This window comes from Enhydra lutris, unplaced genomic scaffold (genome assembly GCF_002288905.1).
Source record: "Enhydra lutris kenyoni isolate GAN:26980312 unplaced genomic scaffold, ASM228890v2 scaffoldscaffold24, whole genome shotgun sequence".
Lineage (NCBI taxonomy): Eukaryota > Metazoa > Chordata > Mammalia > Carnivora > Mustelidae > Enhydra > Enhydra lutris.
Genome location: NW_019154108.1, coordinates 25,631,272 through 25,647,723, shown reverse-complemented (window position 1 = coordinate 25,647,723; position 16,452 = coordinate 25,631,272). Strand labels below are relative to the sequence as shown.

The 16,452-nt window shown below is 40.7% G+C and overlaps 1 protein-coding gene across 1 annotated transcript in view; it reads left to right on the top strand.

Moving 5' to 3' along the window:
• Positions 1-3,949, top strand: part of LOC111150849 (pappalysin 2) — a 276,104-nt gene extending 272,155 nt beyond the window's left edge. Inside the window, 2 exon segments of the mRNA XM_022508485.1 lie at positions 464-562; positions 3,133-3,949. Of these exon segments, the coding sequence (XP_022364193.1) occupies positions 464-562; positions 3,133-3,207 (174 nt within the window). The 3' untranslated portion in view covers positions 3,208-3,949.
• The last annotated feature ends 12,503 nt before the right edge of the window (positions 3,950-16,452 follow it).

Sequence of the window (16,452 nt, the reverse complement as noted above, 5' to 3'; positions counted from 1 at the left end):
AGGACTTCTAATTCCAAAGTCGGCTTGACCCTAGCTATGCGACCCAGGGAAGTTTTCGTTATTTCTATGCATCTCCATTAAAGCCAACCTTGCCTGCACCATAGGCTTTTCCGGATGATCAACAGAGTTAAAATGTGTGAAAATATTTGGTAACCTACTTTATATAAAGACGTGTTATTTAACAAGAAGGTAAAAAATTTGACCAAGGAATTTAAATGAACCATTCTGGACCCTAGAGTTGGTCAGAAGCAGGTATTGCCGGTGAACTTTGACAAATCTTTGGGTCCAGTGGTCTTGAGACTTTTCAACTTCTTAAGGATGTTAGGTCAGTTGGTATCCTGCCTCTCGGGTGCTCTCCCCTAATATCTCTTGAGTTCCATGTGTTATGATGGAGATGGGTGGGAGAGTAGGGCAAAGCCCAGTGAAGCTGTTCATAGACACTGACCTCTCATGTCCTCACCAGCCTTTCCAAGCAGATGGATGGTGTGATACCATCAACAACCGGGCCTACTGCCACTATGATGGGGGAGACTGCTGCTCTTCCACGCTCTCCTCCAAGAAGGTAAGTGAGCACACCTGTAGGTAACAGGCAGGGCAGGGACTCCAGAAATAAGTTTGGCTGGTTCTCCTTCATTCTGTATCATTTTTATTCCCTAGTCAAGAGGGAGTTATAGTGAATAAACATTTAAGCTTCTATGGTGACAGGATTAAAGGCAGTGATTTTAGGTAAGGTTGTTAGAAAACACTAGTTTTCCAGTGGTTGGTTTTGGAACTCCTTCGGAAAAGCCATGGCTTTGGCTTCTCAGTGACTCACATCTGCTTATCGTTGTCCAGGATACACCTCTGTTGGCAGGGAATTATGGCCTTTACCTCCTGGGGAGGCATGATTACCAATGAAGTGACGTTTGGTTATTGTTAATCCTCATTATTAAATTAATAATCCTATATAGTGTATTATAAGCATATTTTAAGTTTAAGTTGACTGGCCACCACAAGCTACTTAGACCATACCCTGAGTAGTAATTTTTTCTCAATTCCTTTTATCTCTATTTCTCTGGGCTCTATTAAATTGACAGATATGCTCAAGCTAAACCTGTGAAATCGAATAGGCTGAAATTTTATGATAATTTGGATAAAAAGCCAAGTGCTCCAAAGATATTTGATGCTAACTGTCCAATCTGATGAATCAGAAATATGCAAGAGACAGTATTTCTTTCCTTGTACCTGTCTTCACAATAAGTCATACCTACATGATCACCTCTACAGAGCTGAAACTCTGGCACCTAATGGCTGATATGACTGACTGTTCACTCTACGCCAGAAACTGTTGTCACCAGTTATGTGAATTAACTTATTTATTGCAGAATGCTCAGGGGCTCATCGGATCACTGTTCAATTTGTCTCTCTTTTGCTCTAAAAAAATAATAAATCCCAAACCAAGAGAAACAGATCAACAGCTTGGAAACAGGTCAGAAATCGTATCAACTAGTTATTGTTCTCACTTACAGACCGTAACTGGTCACGGATCCCATCTCTACCCAGGAAGGTATGACCACTTCAGAAGAAGACAAGCATTTCTCGCCTCATCTCCATCTCATACTCAGTAAATCTAGGGTTTGTCTTCAATGGATTTCAGTGCCTGTAGCCAGCATATACTAGAATCAGAATTGAAAAGGCACTTCAGGATGCTTTTTCTCATCCTAGTGGATAAGGTAGGGAGCAGGTCCTGGAATGGACCTCTCCTTTAAAAAAAAAAAAAAAAAGAAAAGAAAAGAAAAGGCACTTCATTTTGGAACACTGAAAAAAATAAATTAAATTATATTTTTAAAAAAGAAAAAAGAAAAAAGAAATAAAAGGCACATCATGGAGCACTTGTGTGTCTCAGTCCGTTGACTATCCAAGTCTTGATTTCAGCTCAGATCATGATCTCAGATTCAAACTCTACAGTTCAAAACTCTATATAGAGTTCAAACTCTATATTGGCTCCACGCTCAGCATGGAGTCCACTTGACATTCTCTCTCTCCCTCCCCCTTTGCCCCTTCCCCTTGCTCTCTCTCCTTCAAATAAATAAAATCTTTAAAAAAAAGAATGAAAGAAAAGGCACTTTAATCCCCCTAAATCACATTTTACCTCCTTTGTGAAAATATGCTGGAAAATTTCCCCAAATAATACCACCCATTTTCCAACTCCCTTGCCCAATCACTAAGCCCATCTTTTCAGTGTGCTGTGAACTATTACATGCTATGCCTATTTTACCTCACTTGATTGTCTATGGTCAAAGGGTAGAATCCTTTCTAATTTTTACATCATGTCTCCCAACATGCCCAATTCTCTCTGACACTGGTTATGGACACTTAAAAAGTGTCTTTGTCTGCTGATGCTGTAGTGAGAACAGGTAGAGAGCAACTTTTGCAGGATCGTTTTCGGCGCAGAGTAGGGATAATTATATAGCAGGAAGGCAATCCAGCCACAAACAGTGGGTGCAGAGATGCATTGTTTCACCAAGTCCAAGTGCATCCTGGGTTCAAGGTGGGCAAAACCTCATGCTTACAAGATGCCAAAGATGATTGTATGGCTCTAAGAACACCAAGAAGTAGGAGCCATAGAGTTAGGCTGTAGAGCCTTGGTTTTCCAGATAGTAGTGCCATGACCTTAAGTTAAGTCATCCAATCTCTCTTGGCCTTCCCGATAAAAAGAAAATGCTAACATCCATCTTACCTACTTTACAGGGATTTTGTGAAGAGGATAATGGCGATGAAAACATTAGCAGTGGTTCTTGACATTAATGATTATATTAGAAGTAGTAGTAACAAGCATTACAGATGCCTGGAAATGTGTGTTTTATATCCATCATTTTATTTAAATCACATTACCACCGCCTAGGGGAATTACTATTGTCTTTCCACTGTGTACACACACACACACACACACACACACACACACACACACACACGTAAGTGAAGCAAGGAAGATTTACCATGATGTGTAAGTGCAAGAACTGAGTGTTAGTTTCGGCTCTGTGGTATTAACACACTTCCTCTGGGACCAAGTGAGAAAAGCAGAAGCTGGTTGAGAAGTATGAAGCTTGGCAAGAAAATGGGTTATTTCAACTTCTCATTGATTTCCCCTAGGTCATTCCATTTGCTGCTGACTGTGACCTGGATGAATGCACCTGCCGAGACCCCAAGGCTGAAGAAAATCAGTAACTGTGGGATCGAGCCCCTCCTTCCACTGCCCTGGAGGCAGAAAGAAAGAGAGGCCTCTGTAAGAGAAAACAAAAGGTGAACAAAGAAGAAAGGGTATGAACTGAAGGATGGAGGAAGAGCTTGAGGTTCTTATAGACATGCAAGGGAACGTTTATAGGTGCCAACTGTTCCACCAAGTACCCCAAGTAGGGAAGAGTCACAGGCAAAAAGTTTCTTCAAAGAGGCAGTTGATTAAAAGTGGAAGGAGAGATATGATAGCTATACAAGGACCCTCCTCCCCCACTTATATTCTATTCACCCCCATCCTCAACTCTTGTCCTATTCCCCACTCTGCACCCTGCCAACTATTCAGCCCCACCCAACTTGTAAACCAATACCAAAATACTAGAAGAGAAGTCACCAGGGATGCTCTGTTAACACCCGTTTTGAATGGATTGCCATCTTTCGGGGCTCATCTACTCTAAACTGGCTCCCTTTCTTTTGTGTAGTCTCCTTTAGTCATAATGAGGTTAGTTATTAATTCCTTATAAGTATTTAAACATAATTATATAAATATATTATATATATTATATTTTTTGCTGTCTACTAAGCTAAAAATTATACATTGTTCCACACATGCTGCTGTGAAGTTCACATCCCAAATGAATCCTGAGGGTTTGAGTACAGCAAGACAAGTCATTCTGCCATTTTTCTATTGATGGGGGTTGGCAGGTGGAAAAGGAAGTGGCGATGGAGAAAGAGAGAGAAATTAGATGAACTTTTTGAAACTAACATGTCAGCTAATCATCTTTTCATGAGCAGGAAGCTGGGCCCAGTTTAAGGCGATGAAGGGTTGGGATGATAACAGTAAGAGGCGTGGCAAGTTGGGTGGGAGTACCCATTGGTGCTGGGGCCAGAAGAACCAGACCGTGGTTCTTGTGTATCTATCCAGAAGGAACGTATTCACTACTTTTCACTTCTCAGAACTCTTAGTTGGAGTTATTGAGCCCCAGGATCCTCTACACTCCCACACCTGCCTATCTCAAGGGTGGCTCTCGCCTGCCAGTCAGTGAGCAAGTTAGTACTGGGGCTTGTTCTCTGAATGACAGGATTACAGGAACTCACACATTCCTCATGGCTGGCTGGCCTGTACCCTCTCTCCTTCTAAGTCCCCAGACCTAGCTGTCACTCACAGACACAGGACCAATTGCTGATTTTTTGGAGGGAAAAATGTTATGGACATGACATAGGGGGAGAATGGGAGGAGATGGAAGAACAGTCAGAGATGGAGAAGCCAAGCAAAGCCATGGAAATGGGAGAGGCCAGTAGTAAATCAGAGCCCCAGATAGGAGGATGACATGAGGCAAAGAGACTTGGCCTTGTTCCAAATCTCCAGAACAGAGAGGAGGGGAATCCTTGAAGCAACGCGGGATCTGAGGTAAATTCTGTTCGAGTACAAGATATCATATCCCTGACCTAGAGTTTTTGATTTGAGAAAGCTATGGAAACACGTGGAGCAAGGGTGACACTCTGTGGGAAGAGAGAAGAATTTCAACTATTTAGGGTCCGTTATGTTGTCATTATCCTTTCTTGTTCAATAGACGGACTGTGGGTAAAATGACCACTTTAACCGGCCTCTGTTTACCACCCAGGCTTCCTCTTTTTGCGCACGGTCTGTTGCAGTTGTTTTTGGTAACAACTTCTGGGGAAAGCCTTGGGGAAAGAGAGTTAACTTCTTGCTCAACACTTCAGTTTGTTATCTCAAGAAGGGCTGGGAGGCTTGCTTCTCCCTCAGAGCCTCCTCTCCAATGGAAGCGAAGAACGGGCCAAAATGAGAGTGCAACCTTGGTCTCTCTGAATCATCTGCTCTTTGGCTCTGACCACAAGTTTTCTACTCTTCCCACCAACACTGAGGCAATGGCTTTGCAAACTGGAAGAGGAAATATTCCCCACCACTATCTTGAGGAAAGAAAAATATCCTGGAATGGGGAAAAAAAGAAGGGGGTATACATATATTTATCTTTAGGGATATAAAATGGGGGTGACACCATCACTGAGGAAAGAAAGGAGCAGAGGTTGCCATCCAAAAAGCCCTTGTTCTCTTATGTTTCTAGCCATAAGGGAAATCTGGATACCTACTGTTTGTTGTCTGGGTTCACATTTAGTACCCCAGAAAGAGAATAAATCTTCCTAGGATTGTAGTAGGCTTCAATATGGAAAGGACAGTGGAAAAAGTTTATTTTATATTGCCGATTTTTTTTTTAATGGAGTTGTAAAATTGTTTTCTTGGGGAGAGTATCCAGATTCTTGGAAGTGCATCAAGCTCTGCATCAGGGAATCCTGCCTTGTCTGAGACTAAGGCCGCAGAATAGGTATCTTGGGCCTTGCCTAGCTCAGGAAGGCTTCAGCTCCCCCACAAGGTTGCAAGCTTGTGGTTCGCAGCAGTGTGGGTCTGTGCTCAGTCTCTTCACGGAAGGAACAGTGAGAACATTTCTCTGTCATACTTCATTTACAAATATTTTATTCTCCATTGGCAACATCTACAATCCACGACTGCCCTGAGAAGGCAAGAGGGCAGTTTCTGTAGTGCGTGGAAAGCACTTCTGGCTGAAGGTTGCCCAGCCCATGTCAGCTCAGGCCATTCATAGGTGGCAGGCTCTTCAGGCCATTTTCTTTGGGGCCTGGTGTGTTTTAACTCTCATGTCCTTAATAAAGTGGAAGGACTTTATTCCCAGGCGATATCAACTCCCACTCACTCCATGTGATGGTCTGCGTTTGGCTGCTCTTACCCATCCATGGGGTCATGGAGGACCTCTCCCACAGGCCCTTCTTTGTCCTGAAAGTCACTTCTCTGCCTTTTTTTTTTTTTTCCTACTAACTAGGGGCTCTGGTTGTCTAGGTGACCCAGGACTAGCTGACTCTAATGGTTAGTGTGACAGTCTGCAACCAGAGAGATGAGAGGACAGAATAAGGAGAATGGGCAGCTGGCAAACCTGTACATGAAAGTGAAGAGTTATTCTTGATTCTCTCCTTTCCTTCCCTCCATTACAAGGCATTGGACTTGGCACTTCCTCTCCTCTGTGAGATAGCTATTCAGTGCATCAGTTAGCACCCCAAAAGGATGGCTGGATTGGGAACACAGTGAAAGGAGCTGATCTACTGTATTGTAATGTAAAACAGCTATAGCCAGTTATTTTGTAAGATTATAAGATGTTCATTAAAAAATCAGCACAGAAAATGTGAAGTGTCTTTGGTGTCTTATTTTTTGCTTAAATCAACCATCACTTCCAAATGGCTTTCCATTTGCTTATGCCAGATGCAAACATCATCATCAATTAATTGATTGATCCTTCCTTTCAGTGACTTAGAAGTGATTTTGTTAAGTAAATGGCATGTGCAGAGAAAATACACATGAACCCTTATGAGAAGAGATGACATGTGCCAAAGTACAGCACACAATTGTGGTGTCAAGTGTCTCATGAGTTGTAGAAATAAAGCCCAAGAATCATTTATGGTTCAGAGGGAGTAGGTGTCACACCTGGAGGTCAAAGGTACAAAGATGGTCTGATAAGGAAGCATATAAGTATGGTGGACAGAAATGGGAAGGTGGGAGAGGTTAGTCCAGGCTGAAAATGTGGAGGTAGGTTTGGGGAGAGGCTGGGTGATATTGGACATCACTGGGGCATCTAGTTCAGCTAGAAAGTAAAATTTAGTTAACATGTGCTATGCATTCGGCAAACACCACCTTTTTAATTTTATGTTCAGTTAGCCAACATACAACATAATTAGTGTTTTTTTGTTAACATATAACATATTATTTGTTTCAGGGGTACAGGTCTGTGAATCATCAGTCTTACACTCACCATAATATATTCCCTCCCCAATGTCCATAAACCAGCCACCCTATCCCTCCCCTGCCCCACACCAACCCTCAGTTTGCTTCCTGAGATTAAGAATCTCCTACGGTTTGTCTCCCTCCCCAGTACCATCTTGTTTCATTTTTTCCCCTCCCTTTCTCCAACGACCTCCTGCCTTGCCTCTCAAACTCCGCATATAAGAGAGATCATATGATAATTGTCTTTCTCTGATTGACTTATATCGCTTAGTATAATACCCTCTAGTTCTATCCATGTCCTTGCAAATGACAAGATTTCAGGTTTTCTGATGGCTGCATAGTATTCCACTATATCTATCTATCTATCTATCTATCTATCTATCTATCTATATCTCACTTTATCCATTCATCTGTTCATGGACATCTAGGTTTTCCCATAGTTTGGCTATTGTGCACATTGCTGCTATAAACATTTGGGTGCACGTGCCCCTTCAGATCCCTACATTTATATCGTTAGGGTAAATACCCAGTAGTGCAATTGTTGGGTCGTAGAGTAGCTCTACTTTCAACTTTTTGAGGAACTTCTATACTGTCGCCCAGAGTGGCTTCACCACCTTGCATACATCCTCGCCAACATCTGTCGTTTCCTGACTTGTTGATTTTAGCCATTCTGGCTGGTATGAGGAGGTATCTCACTGTGGTTTTGATTTGTATTTCCATGATCCCATGTGATGTTTAGTACTTTTTCATGTGTCTGTTGGCCATCTGGATGTCTTCTTTACAGAACTGTTCATGTCTTCTGCTCATTTCTTGATTGGATTATTTGTTCTTTGGGGGTTGAGTTTGATAAGTTCTTTATAGATTTTGGATACTAGACTTTTATCTGATATGTCATTTGAAAATATCTTCTCCCATTCTGTCAGTTGTCTTTTGGTTTTGCTGCATGTTTCCTTTGCTGTGCAAAAGCTTTTGATCTTGATGAAGTCACAGTAGTTCATTTTTGCCCTTGCTTCCCTTGCCTTTGGTGATGTTCCTAGGAAGAAGTTGCTGTGGCTGAGGTTGAAGAGGTTGCTTCCTGTGTTGTCCTCAAGGATTTGGATGGATTCCTGTCTCACCTTGATGTTTTTCATCATTTTGAGTGTATTTTTGTGTGTGGTGTAAGGAAATGGTCCAGTTTCATTCTTCTGCATGTGGCTGTCCAATTTTGCCAACACCATTTGTTGAAGAGACTGTCTTTTTTCCATTGGGCATTCTTTCCTGCTTTGCTGAACATTAGTTGACCATAGAGTTTCTGGGCTCTCTCTTTGTTCCATTAATCTATATGTCTGTTTTTGTGCCACTACAATACTGTCTTCACATTTACAGCTTTGGAATAGAGCTTGAAGTCTGGAATTGTGAGGCCACTGACTTTGGTTTTGTTTTTGGAGATTCCTCTGGCTATTGGGGGGTCTTTTCTGGTTCCATATAAATTTTAGGATTATTTGTTCCATTTCCTTGAAAAAATTTGATGGGATTTTGATAGGGATTGCATTAAATGTGTAGATTGCTTTAGGTAGCATAGACATTTTCACATTATTTTTTCTTCTAATCCATAAGCATGGAATGTTTTTCCATTTCTTTGTGTCTTTCTCAATTTCTTTCATGAGTACTTTATAGCTTCCTGAGTACAGATTCTTTGCCTCTTTCGTTAGGTTTATTCCTAGGTATCTTATGGTTTTGGGTGCAATTGTAAATGGATCAACTCCTTAATTTCTCTTTCTTCTTTATCTTGCAGTTGGTGTATGGAAATGCAACTGATTGCTGTGCATTGGTTTTATATTCCAACAGTTTACTGAATTCCTGTGTGCGTTCTAGCAGTTTTGGAGTGGAGTCTTTTGGGTTTTCCACATAAACTATCATATCATCTGCAAAGAGTGAGAGTTTGACTTCTTCTTTGCTGATTCAGATGCCTCTTATTTCTTTTTGTTGTCTGATTGCTGAGGCTAGGACTTCTAGTACTATGTTGAATAGCAGTGGTGTTCAACAGGCTAGTTAACTATTAACTATTCAACAGGCTAGTCAACAGATAGTGGACAGCCTTGCCCTGTTCCTGACCGTAGGGGGAAAGCTCTCAGTTTTTCCCAATTGAGAACGGTATTTGCTGTGGGTTTTTCATAGATGGCTTTGATGATATTGAAGTATGTACCCTCTGCCCCTACAACGTGAAGAGTTTTGATGAAGAAAGGATGCTGTACTTTGTCAAATGCTTTTTCAGCATCTATTGAGAGGATCATATGGTTCTTATCCTTTCTTTCATTAATGTATTCTATCACATTGATTGATTTGCAGATACTGAATCAACCTTGTAACGCAGGAATAAATCCCACTTGGTCGTAGTGAATAATCCTTTTAATGTACTGTTGGATCCTATTGGCTAGTTTTTTGGTGAGAATTTTTGCATCCATGTTCATCAAGGATATTGGTCTGTAATTCTCCTTTTGATGAGGTCTTTTCTGGTTTTGGGATCAAGGTCATGCTGGCCTCATAAAAGGAGTTTGGAAGTTTCCTTCCATTTCTGTTTTTTGGACCGGTTTCAGGAGAATAGGTATGAACTCTTTTTCAAATGTTTGGTAGAATTCCCCTGGGAAGCCGTCTGGCCCTGGGCCCCCAACAAGAGTTTGTTGGGAGATTTTTGATGACTGCTTCAATCTCCTTACTGGTTATGGGTCTGTTCAGGTTTTCTATTTCTTCCTGGTTCAGTTTTGGTAGTTTTTATGTCTCTAGGAATGCATCCATTTCTCCCAGATTGTCAAATTTGCTGGTGGATAGTTGCTCATAATATGTTCTTATAATTGTTTGTGTTTCTTTGGTGTTGGTTGTGCTCTCTCTTCTTTCATTCATGATTTTCTTAGTTTGGGTCCTTTCTCTTTTCTTTTTGATAAGTCTGGCCAGGGGTTTATCCATCTTATTGATTCTTTCAAAGAACCAGCTCCTAGTTTTGTTGATCCATTCTACTGTTCTTTTGGTTTCTATTTCATGGATATCTGCTCTGATCTTTATGATTTCTCTTCTCTTACTGGGTTTAGGCTTTCTTTGCTATTCTTTCTCCAGCTCCTTTAGATGTAGGGTTAGGTTGTGTACTTGAGACCTTTTTTGTTTCTTGAGAAAGGCTTGTATTGCTCTATACTTTTCTCTCAGAATCACCTTTGCTTCTGAACAGTTGTGTTTTCATTTTCATTTGCTTCCATTAATTTTTTCAATTCTTCTTTAATTTCCTGGTTGACCCATTCATTCTTTAGTAGGATGCTGTTTGGCCTCCATGTATTTGAGTTCTTTCCAACTTTCCTCTTGTGGTTGAGTTCTAGTTTCAAAGCATTATGGTCTGAAAATATGTAAGGAATTATCCCAATCTTTTGGTACCAGTTGAAATCTGATTTGTGACCCAGGATGTAATCTATTCTGGAGAATGTTCCATGAGAACTAGAGAAAAATGTGTATCCTGTTGCTTTGGGGTGGAATGTTCTGAATATATCTGTGATGTCCATCTGGTCCAGTGTGTCATTTAAAGCCTTATTTCCTTGTTGATCTTTTGCTTAGATATCTTTTTCAGTGAGAAGGTATTAAAGTCCCTTACTATTATTGCATTATTGTCAATGTGTTTGATTTTGTTTTTGACTGGTTTATATAATTGGCAGTTCCCATGTTAGGGGCATAAATATTTAAGATTGTTAGATCTTCTTGTTGGACAGACCCTTTAAGTATGATATAGTGTCCTTCCTCATCTCTTATTATAGTCTTTGGCTTAAAATCTAATTTATAATCTAAATTATAAATAATGTAAAATTATTTATAATTATAAATAAATGTAAAATTATTTATAATTTATAATAAGAATTGCCACCCCAGCTTTCTTTTGATGTCCATTAGCATGGTGAATGGCTTCCCAGCTCCTCACTTGAGATCTGGAGGTGTCTCTTTGGGTCTAAAATAAGTTTCTTGCAGACAGCATATCATTGAGTCTTATATTTTTATCCATTCTGATACCCTGTGTCTTTTGATTAGGGCATTTAGCCCATTTACTTTCAGGGTAACTATTGAAAGATATTAATTTAGTGCCATTGTATTGCTTGTAAGGTGACTGTTACTGTCTGTTGTCTCTGTTCCTTTCTGGTCTGTTACTTTTAGCCTCTCTCTTTGCTTAGAGGACCCTTTTCACTATTTCCTGGAGGGTGGTTTGCAAGTTCTTTTAGTTTTTGTTTGTCCCAGAAGCTTTTTATCTCTCCTTCTACTTTCAAGGACAGCCTAGCTGGATATAGTATTCTTGGCTGAATATTTTCTCGTTTAGTGCTCTGAATATATCATGCAAGTCCTTTCTGGCCTGCCAGCTCTCTGTGAATAGGTCTGCTGTCAATCTAATATTTCTACCCTTGTATGTTACAGCCATCTTGTCCCAAACTGCTTTCAGGATTTTCTCTTTGTCACTGAGACTTGAAAGTTTTACTATTAGGCGATGGGGTGTAGACCTATTTTAATTGATTTTTGAGGGTGTTCTCTGCTTCCTGGATTTTGATGCTTCTTCCCTTCGCCAAATTAGGAAAATTCTCTGGTATAATTTGCTCCAATATACCTTCTGCCCCTCTCTGTCTTTCTTCTTCTTCTGTGACCCCAGTTATTCTAATACTGTTTTGTCTTATGGTATCATTTATCTTTCGAATTGTCTCCTTGTGGTCCAGTAGTTGTTTATCTCTCTCTTTTTCTCAGCTTCTTTATTCTCCATCATTTAGTCTTCTATATCACTAATTCCCTTTTCTGCTTCATTTATCCTAGCAGTAAGAGCCTCCATTTTTGATGGCACCTCACTGATAGCTTTTTGGATTTCAACTTGGTTAGATTTTAGTTCTTTTATTTCTTCCGAAAGGGATTTTATTTCTCCAGAGAGGGATTCTCTAGTATCTCCCATGATCTTTTTGAGTCCAGCCAGCACCTTGATAATCATCATTCTGAACTCTAGTTCTGACATCTTACTAATGTCTATATTGATTAGGTCCCTAGCTGTTTATACCGCCTCTTGTTCTTTTTTTTGGAGGTGAGTTTTTCTGTATTGTCCTTTTATCCAGATAATAATAGATAAATGAGAGAGCAAAATACTAAAAGAGTAACAACGACCCCCCCCAAAACATACACTAACCAAATCAGAAGAAACCTGAAACCAGGGGAAGAAGAAAGGGGAGGAATATGTATTTATATTAGACTGGTGAATAGAATATATATACTAGACTGGTGAATAGAACAGAGCCACACACTTGATTTCGGGTATATTTTGGTCTGTTTGAAGAAACTGCCTCCTAAAATTTTGAAGAAAGAAAAACATATATATAAAAAATAAGGGTAAACATGATGAAGGGATGGAATATGACTGTAAAGATGAAAATTTAAAAAGATTCTAAAAATGGAATTGATAAGAAGTTGGTTGAAAAAGGAAAAATAAAAGAGGAAAGAATGTGGTCAGGGTGGAGACTAGAACAAAGCCATGTGCTAGATTTAGGGCATATTTTGATCTGTTAGAAGAAACTGTATCCCCAAATTTTAAATAAGGGAAAACCTATATATATACAAAAAATAAGATTACATACAATGAAGGGATAGAATATGACTAATAACAACGAAAATTTTTAAAGATTTTTTAAAAAGTATTGATAAGATAAAATAGTTTAAAAAGTTAAAATAAGAGGAAAGATTAAAAAATAGAATAAGGAAAAATTTTATTTTTAATTTAACTTTGAGGGACGCCTGGGTGGCTCAGTTGGTTAGTCGACTGCTTTCGGTTCAGGTCATGATTCCGGAGTCCCGGGATCAAGTCCCGCATCAGGCTCCCAGCTCCACGGGGAGTCTGCTTCTCCCTCTGACCTTCTCCTCGCTCATGCTCTCTCTCACTGCCTCTCTCTCAAATAAATAAATAAAATCTTTAAAAAAAAATTTTAACTTTGAAAGACCAAGGAATCATGAGAAAAAGCCATGAATTCTATGTGCTGTATTCCATAGCTCTGACGTTTTGCAGTTGTCATTGATCAGTGAACTTGGTCTTGGCTGGTTGTTCTTGCTGATCTCTGGGGTAGTGGCCTGTTGCAGTGATTCTCAAATGCCTTTGCCCCAGGTGGAATTACACTGCCCTTGCCAGGGGCTGGACTAAATAATCTGCTTGGGGTCGCTCTCCAGAGCTTTTGTTCCTTCAATGCTTTCCGTACAGCTTTGGAAGAGGAGAATAAAAATGGCAGCCTCTCAATCTCTGGTCCCAGAGGAGCCGAGAGTTCAGGGTCCCACTCCTCTGTGCGCTCTCAAGAAAAGCGCTCAATCACTCCTGTCTCCCTGGCTTCTAGCTGCGCTCCGAGCTCACCCGGCCTGTGACCGAGCATTTCTATCTCTGGCCCCTGGCCCCATTTGGAGTCTCCAAACCCAGCAGATTCCTGCTGCATGCTCCCAGTCCTCCCCCCAGGGAAGGAAGGTGAATCGCCTGAATCTGCCGCTTGTGGGATCCCTGCTTGAAGAGTAGTTGCCCAAGGATCATGTTTAAGGTAAGCCCGAGCTGAGAGCCCCCTCCTCGGCTCTGTCTCTGCAGCAGTCTTCTCTGCTCTGATCCCTGAGAGCTCTGCCACACTCAGACACCCCTGGTCTTTCTGTGACCCTGTGGGTCCTGAGATGACACTGTCCCCACAAGGGCTCCACCCCTCCCTCGCGTGGCCCTGGAGTGACATCCCTCAGTGGAACAAACTTCTAAAATTTCTGATTTTGTGCTCCGATGCTCTACAACTTGCCGGGAGCTGGCCCCTCCGTGTATCACCTCGAATTTGCTTCTCCAAACGTCCTACCTTCCAGAAAGTGTTTACTTTTGTCTTCCTAGAATTGCTGTTCTTCTTCTCTTTGATCTCCTGCTGAGTTTGTAGGTTTTCAGAATGGTTTGATAACTATCTGGCTGAATTCCTGGGAACCGGTGATATTAGGTCTCATACTCCTCCCCCATCTTACTCCACCTCATTTCCAAATCCCTAGTTTTTGATGTAGGGTTCAACACAATCTTATTTAATCTTCAAAACAAATCTTCAACTTCCATATTATCATTTCATAGATAAGAAGAGGAAGTGTCAGTCTGGTGAGGAAAGTTCCTTAAGTTCATATGACTGGTCTTAGTTTTAAGCCTGGCTCCATGAGACTTCAAAATACAAGAAGGAAAAGAAAGGGGGAAGAAATGGAGAGAAATATCAAAGATGAGGTCTCTGCATTAAGCCTATAAACCCATGAAGGTTATCATAACTGACAGAAAAGGGAAGGCAGAAAGAGCAAGCTTTTGGAGAAAGAGCATATGTTGCTATTTGATAAAATCAGTTAGAGGGCCAGATAGACAATTAGTTGGAAATTTCCTATAAAGGAGTGTTTATCACACTGGAGGAGGCTTCCGCAGCTGGGGAGACAACTTGGCAAGGTCTCTGGTCATGATGGGCATCATCTGGTGGTCTGAAGGGCTGGGTGGTTGTCTAACACACCTGTTAGCCATTTGGTAAGGCCTACAGAATAGATAGGTAGAAGTGTGTGCTTGGAACTTAGCGGAGAGGCTTGTGACAAGCAACAAACATTTGAGGATAAAACAAAACAACAGCAAAAAGTTACCTGACACTTTCTTTGCAGTTCACAAGTTGCTTTCTTATGCTTTATTGCTACCCATGGCTAGGCAGAGCAAAACCAGTTTTGTCTGTTTCCATTTCACAGATGAAATCACTGAGTGTGATTGAAGTTATTGAAAAATTTAAGTTCATGTAACTAAGTTCAGCTTGGGATGGGAATCCAAGTTTTCTGTTCCCCAAAGGAAATGTGATTTCCACTACATGATGTTCAGCCCAGTAGGCCCAGAGTGAACCCATACCCAGTTGCAATGAGAGAGTTAAATGTCTTTTTACCTATTTATGTTTCAAGGTACTCATTGGTTTCCTTGTGGCTTTGTTAGTAACTGATGGTAGGAAAACTGAGCGCAAAGCTTCTAGAGTACTCTTCCAGAGCTCTCTCCTCATGCCAGGCCCTGAGTATAAGCAGATGCCCCTACACATGCCAGTTAGGCCAGCTGGATTGAGACATCTGGCAAGGCTGCCTTCTCCCTAATAGCTTCCCCAGGGATAGTCCTGGAGAAAGACTTTGGAGCTCTGGTTTCCATTGACTGACAAACTTAAATGACTTGATGAGTCACCCGTCAGCTGGGAGACTCACTACTATTAGATTCAGGCCAACAAGATGATGAGGGGCTTAGCACAGGGAAGAGGGTAATGAGAAGATTTTACACTTCTAGATAGCTCCATGGCATCTCCAGATCTGGCTCAGGGTCTCTTTTTATGTCCCCCCAGGAAGATCACTGATTCTGGATCTATGACATTTCAGGCTGCCCAGTGGTTAGCTGGGGAAAAAAGAATGTGGTGGAGACAATCTTATATCTCTTAATAGTTCACACCCATAAATCCTATATATTCCTTGGGTATTTGGGTCTGGAACAAGGTGTAAGACTAGTTTAGAGAATAGATGGTTATTTTCAAGTCTGCCATAGTCTGAGTCTACCTGGTCTTGAATGCACAATTTCTGGTCAGAATTCAGTCTGGTGATCAACTCATTAGGAAGTGTGTGTGATTGGTTACATTCAGCAACTTGCTGATGATCCCTTTGATTTGTTTGTCTTGATCCCTTTGATTTGTTTTTCTTGATCGTACCACTAGATGTTTGGGTTATGCTGCGTATACTAGTACTAGTAAGAATTGGTGCGACAATGGCAGGGAACATTAAGAGAATCTACAAGTCTGGTTAACATCTCAACTCAGTATAATAAAAACATTTCTAAACCCTGAAAGTTTGTCCAGAATAATTACAATTTGCTCATATTCTTTGAATCAAATTTCCTTCTGAGGATAATGTAATATAGACAAGCTTCTTTGTTTTTGTCCACATGAAAGTCACTTATTCAAATGCAGAAAATTATGAGTATATAAAGGGAGAGTGTTGACTTTTTAATGATTACCAATCATGTATCAATTTTTCTTTCCTCCTCATTAGGTAGCTGCTACCAGAAGGCAATTGCCTTTTAAAAAATGTTTATACACCTACGAGTCATAAATTGAAGTGTCACAAAAGTCTGTAAAAGTTAGAGAATTTCCCCATACAACAACTCCATATGCATAGGTCAGGGTGCTTTCTGAATAGTAAGATAAGTTGTGTTAGGACACAAACGACTTCCAAGGAATAATTTTGTTGGTGGTGAATCAATAACCTTGAGAATGACCTGTAAGAGAGATCCCATAACTTCTTAATATGCCCAAGTAACCTCCACTCTGGGAAATACTGATTATTTACTCAACACTGCTAATGCTTTTTCTACTTTGATAGGTGATCTGCTGCAGAGAGGCTGAGGGGATGGGTGACTG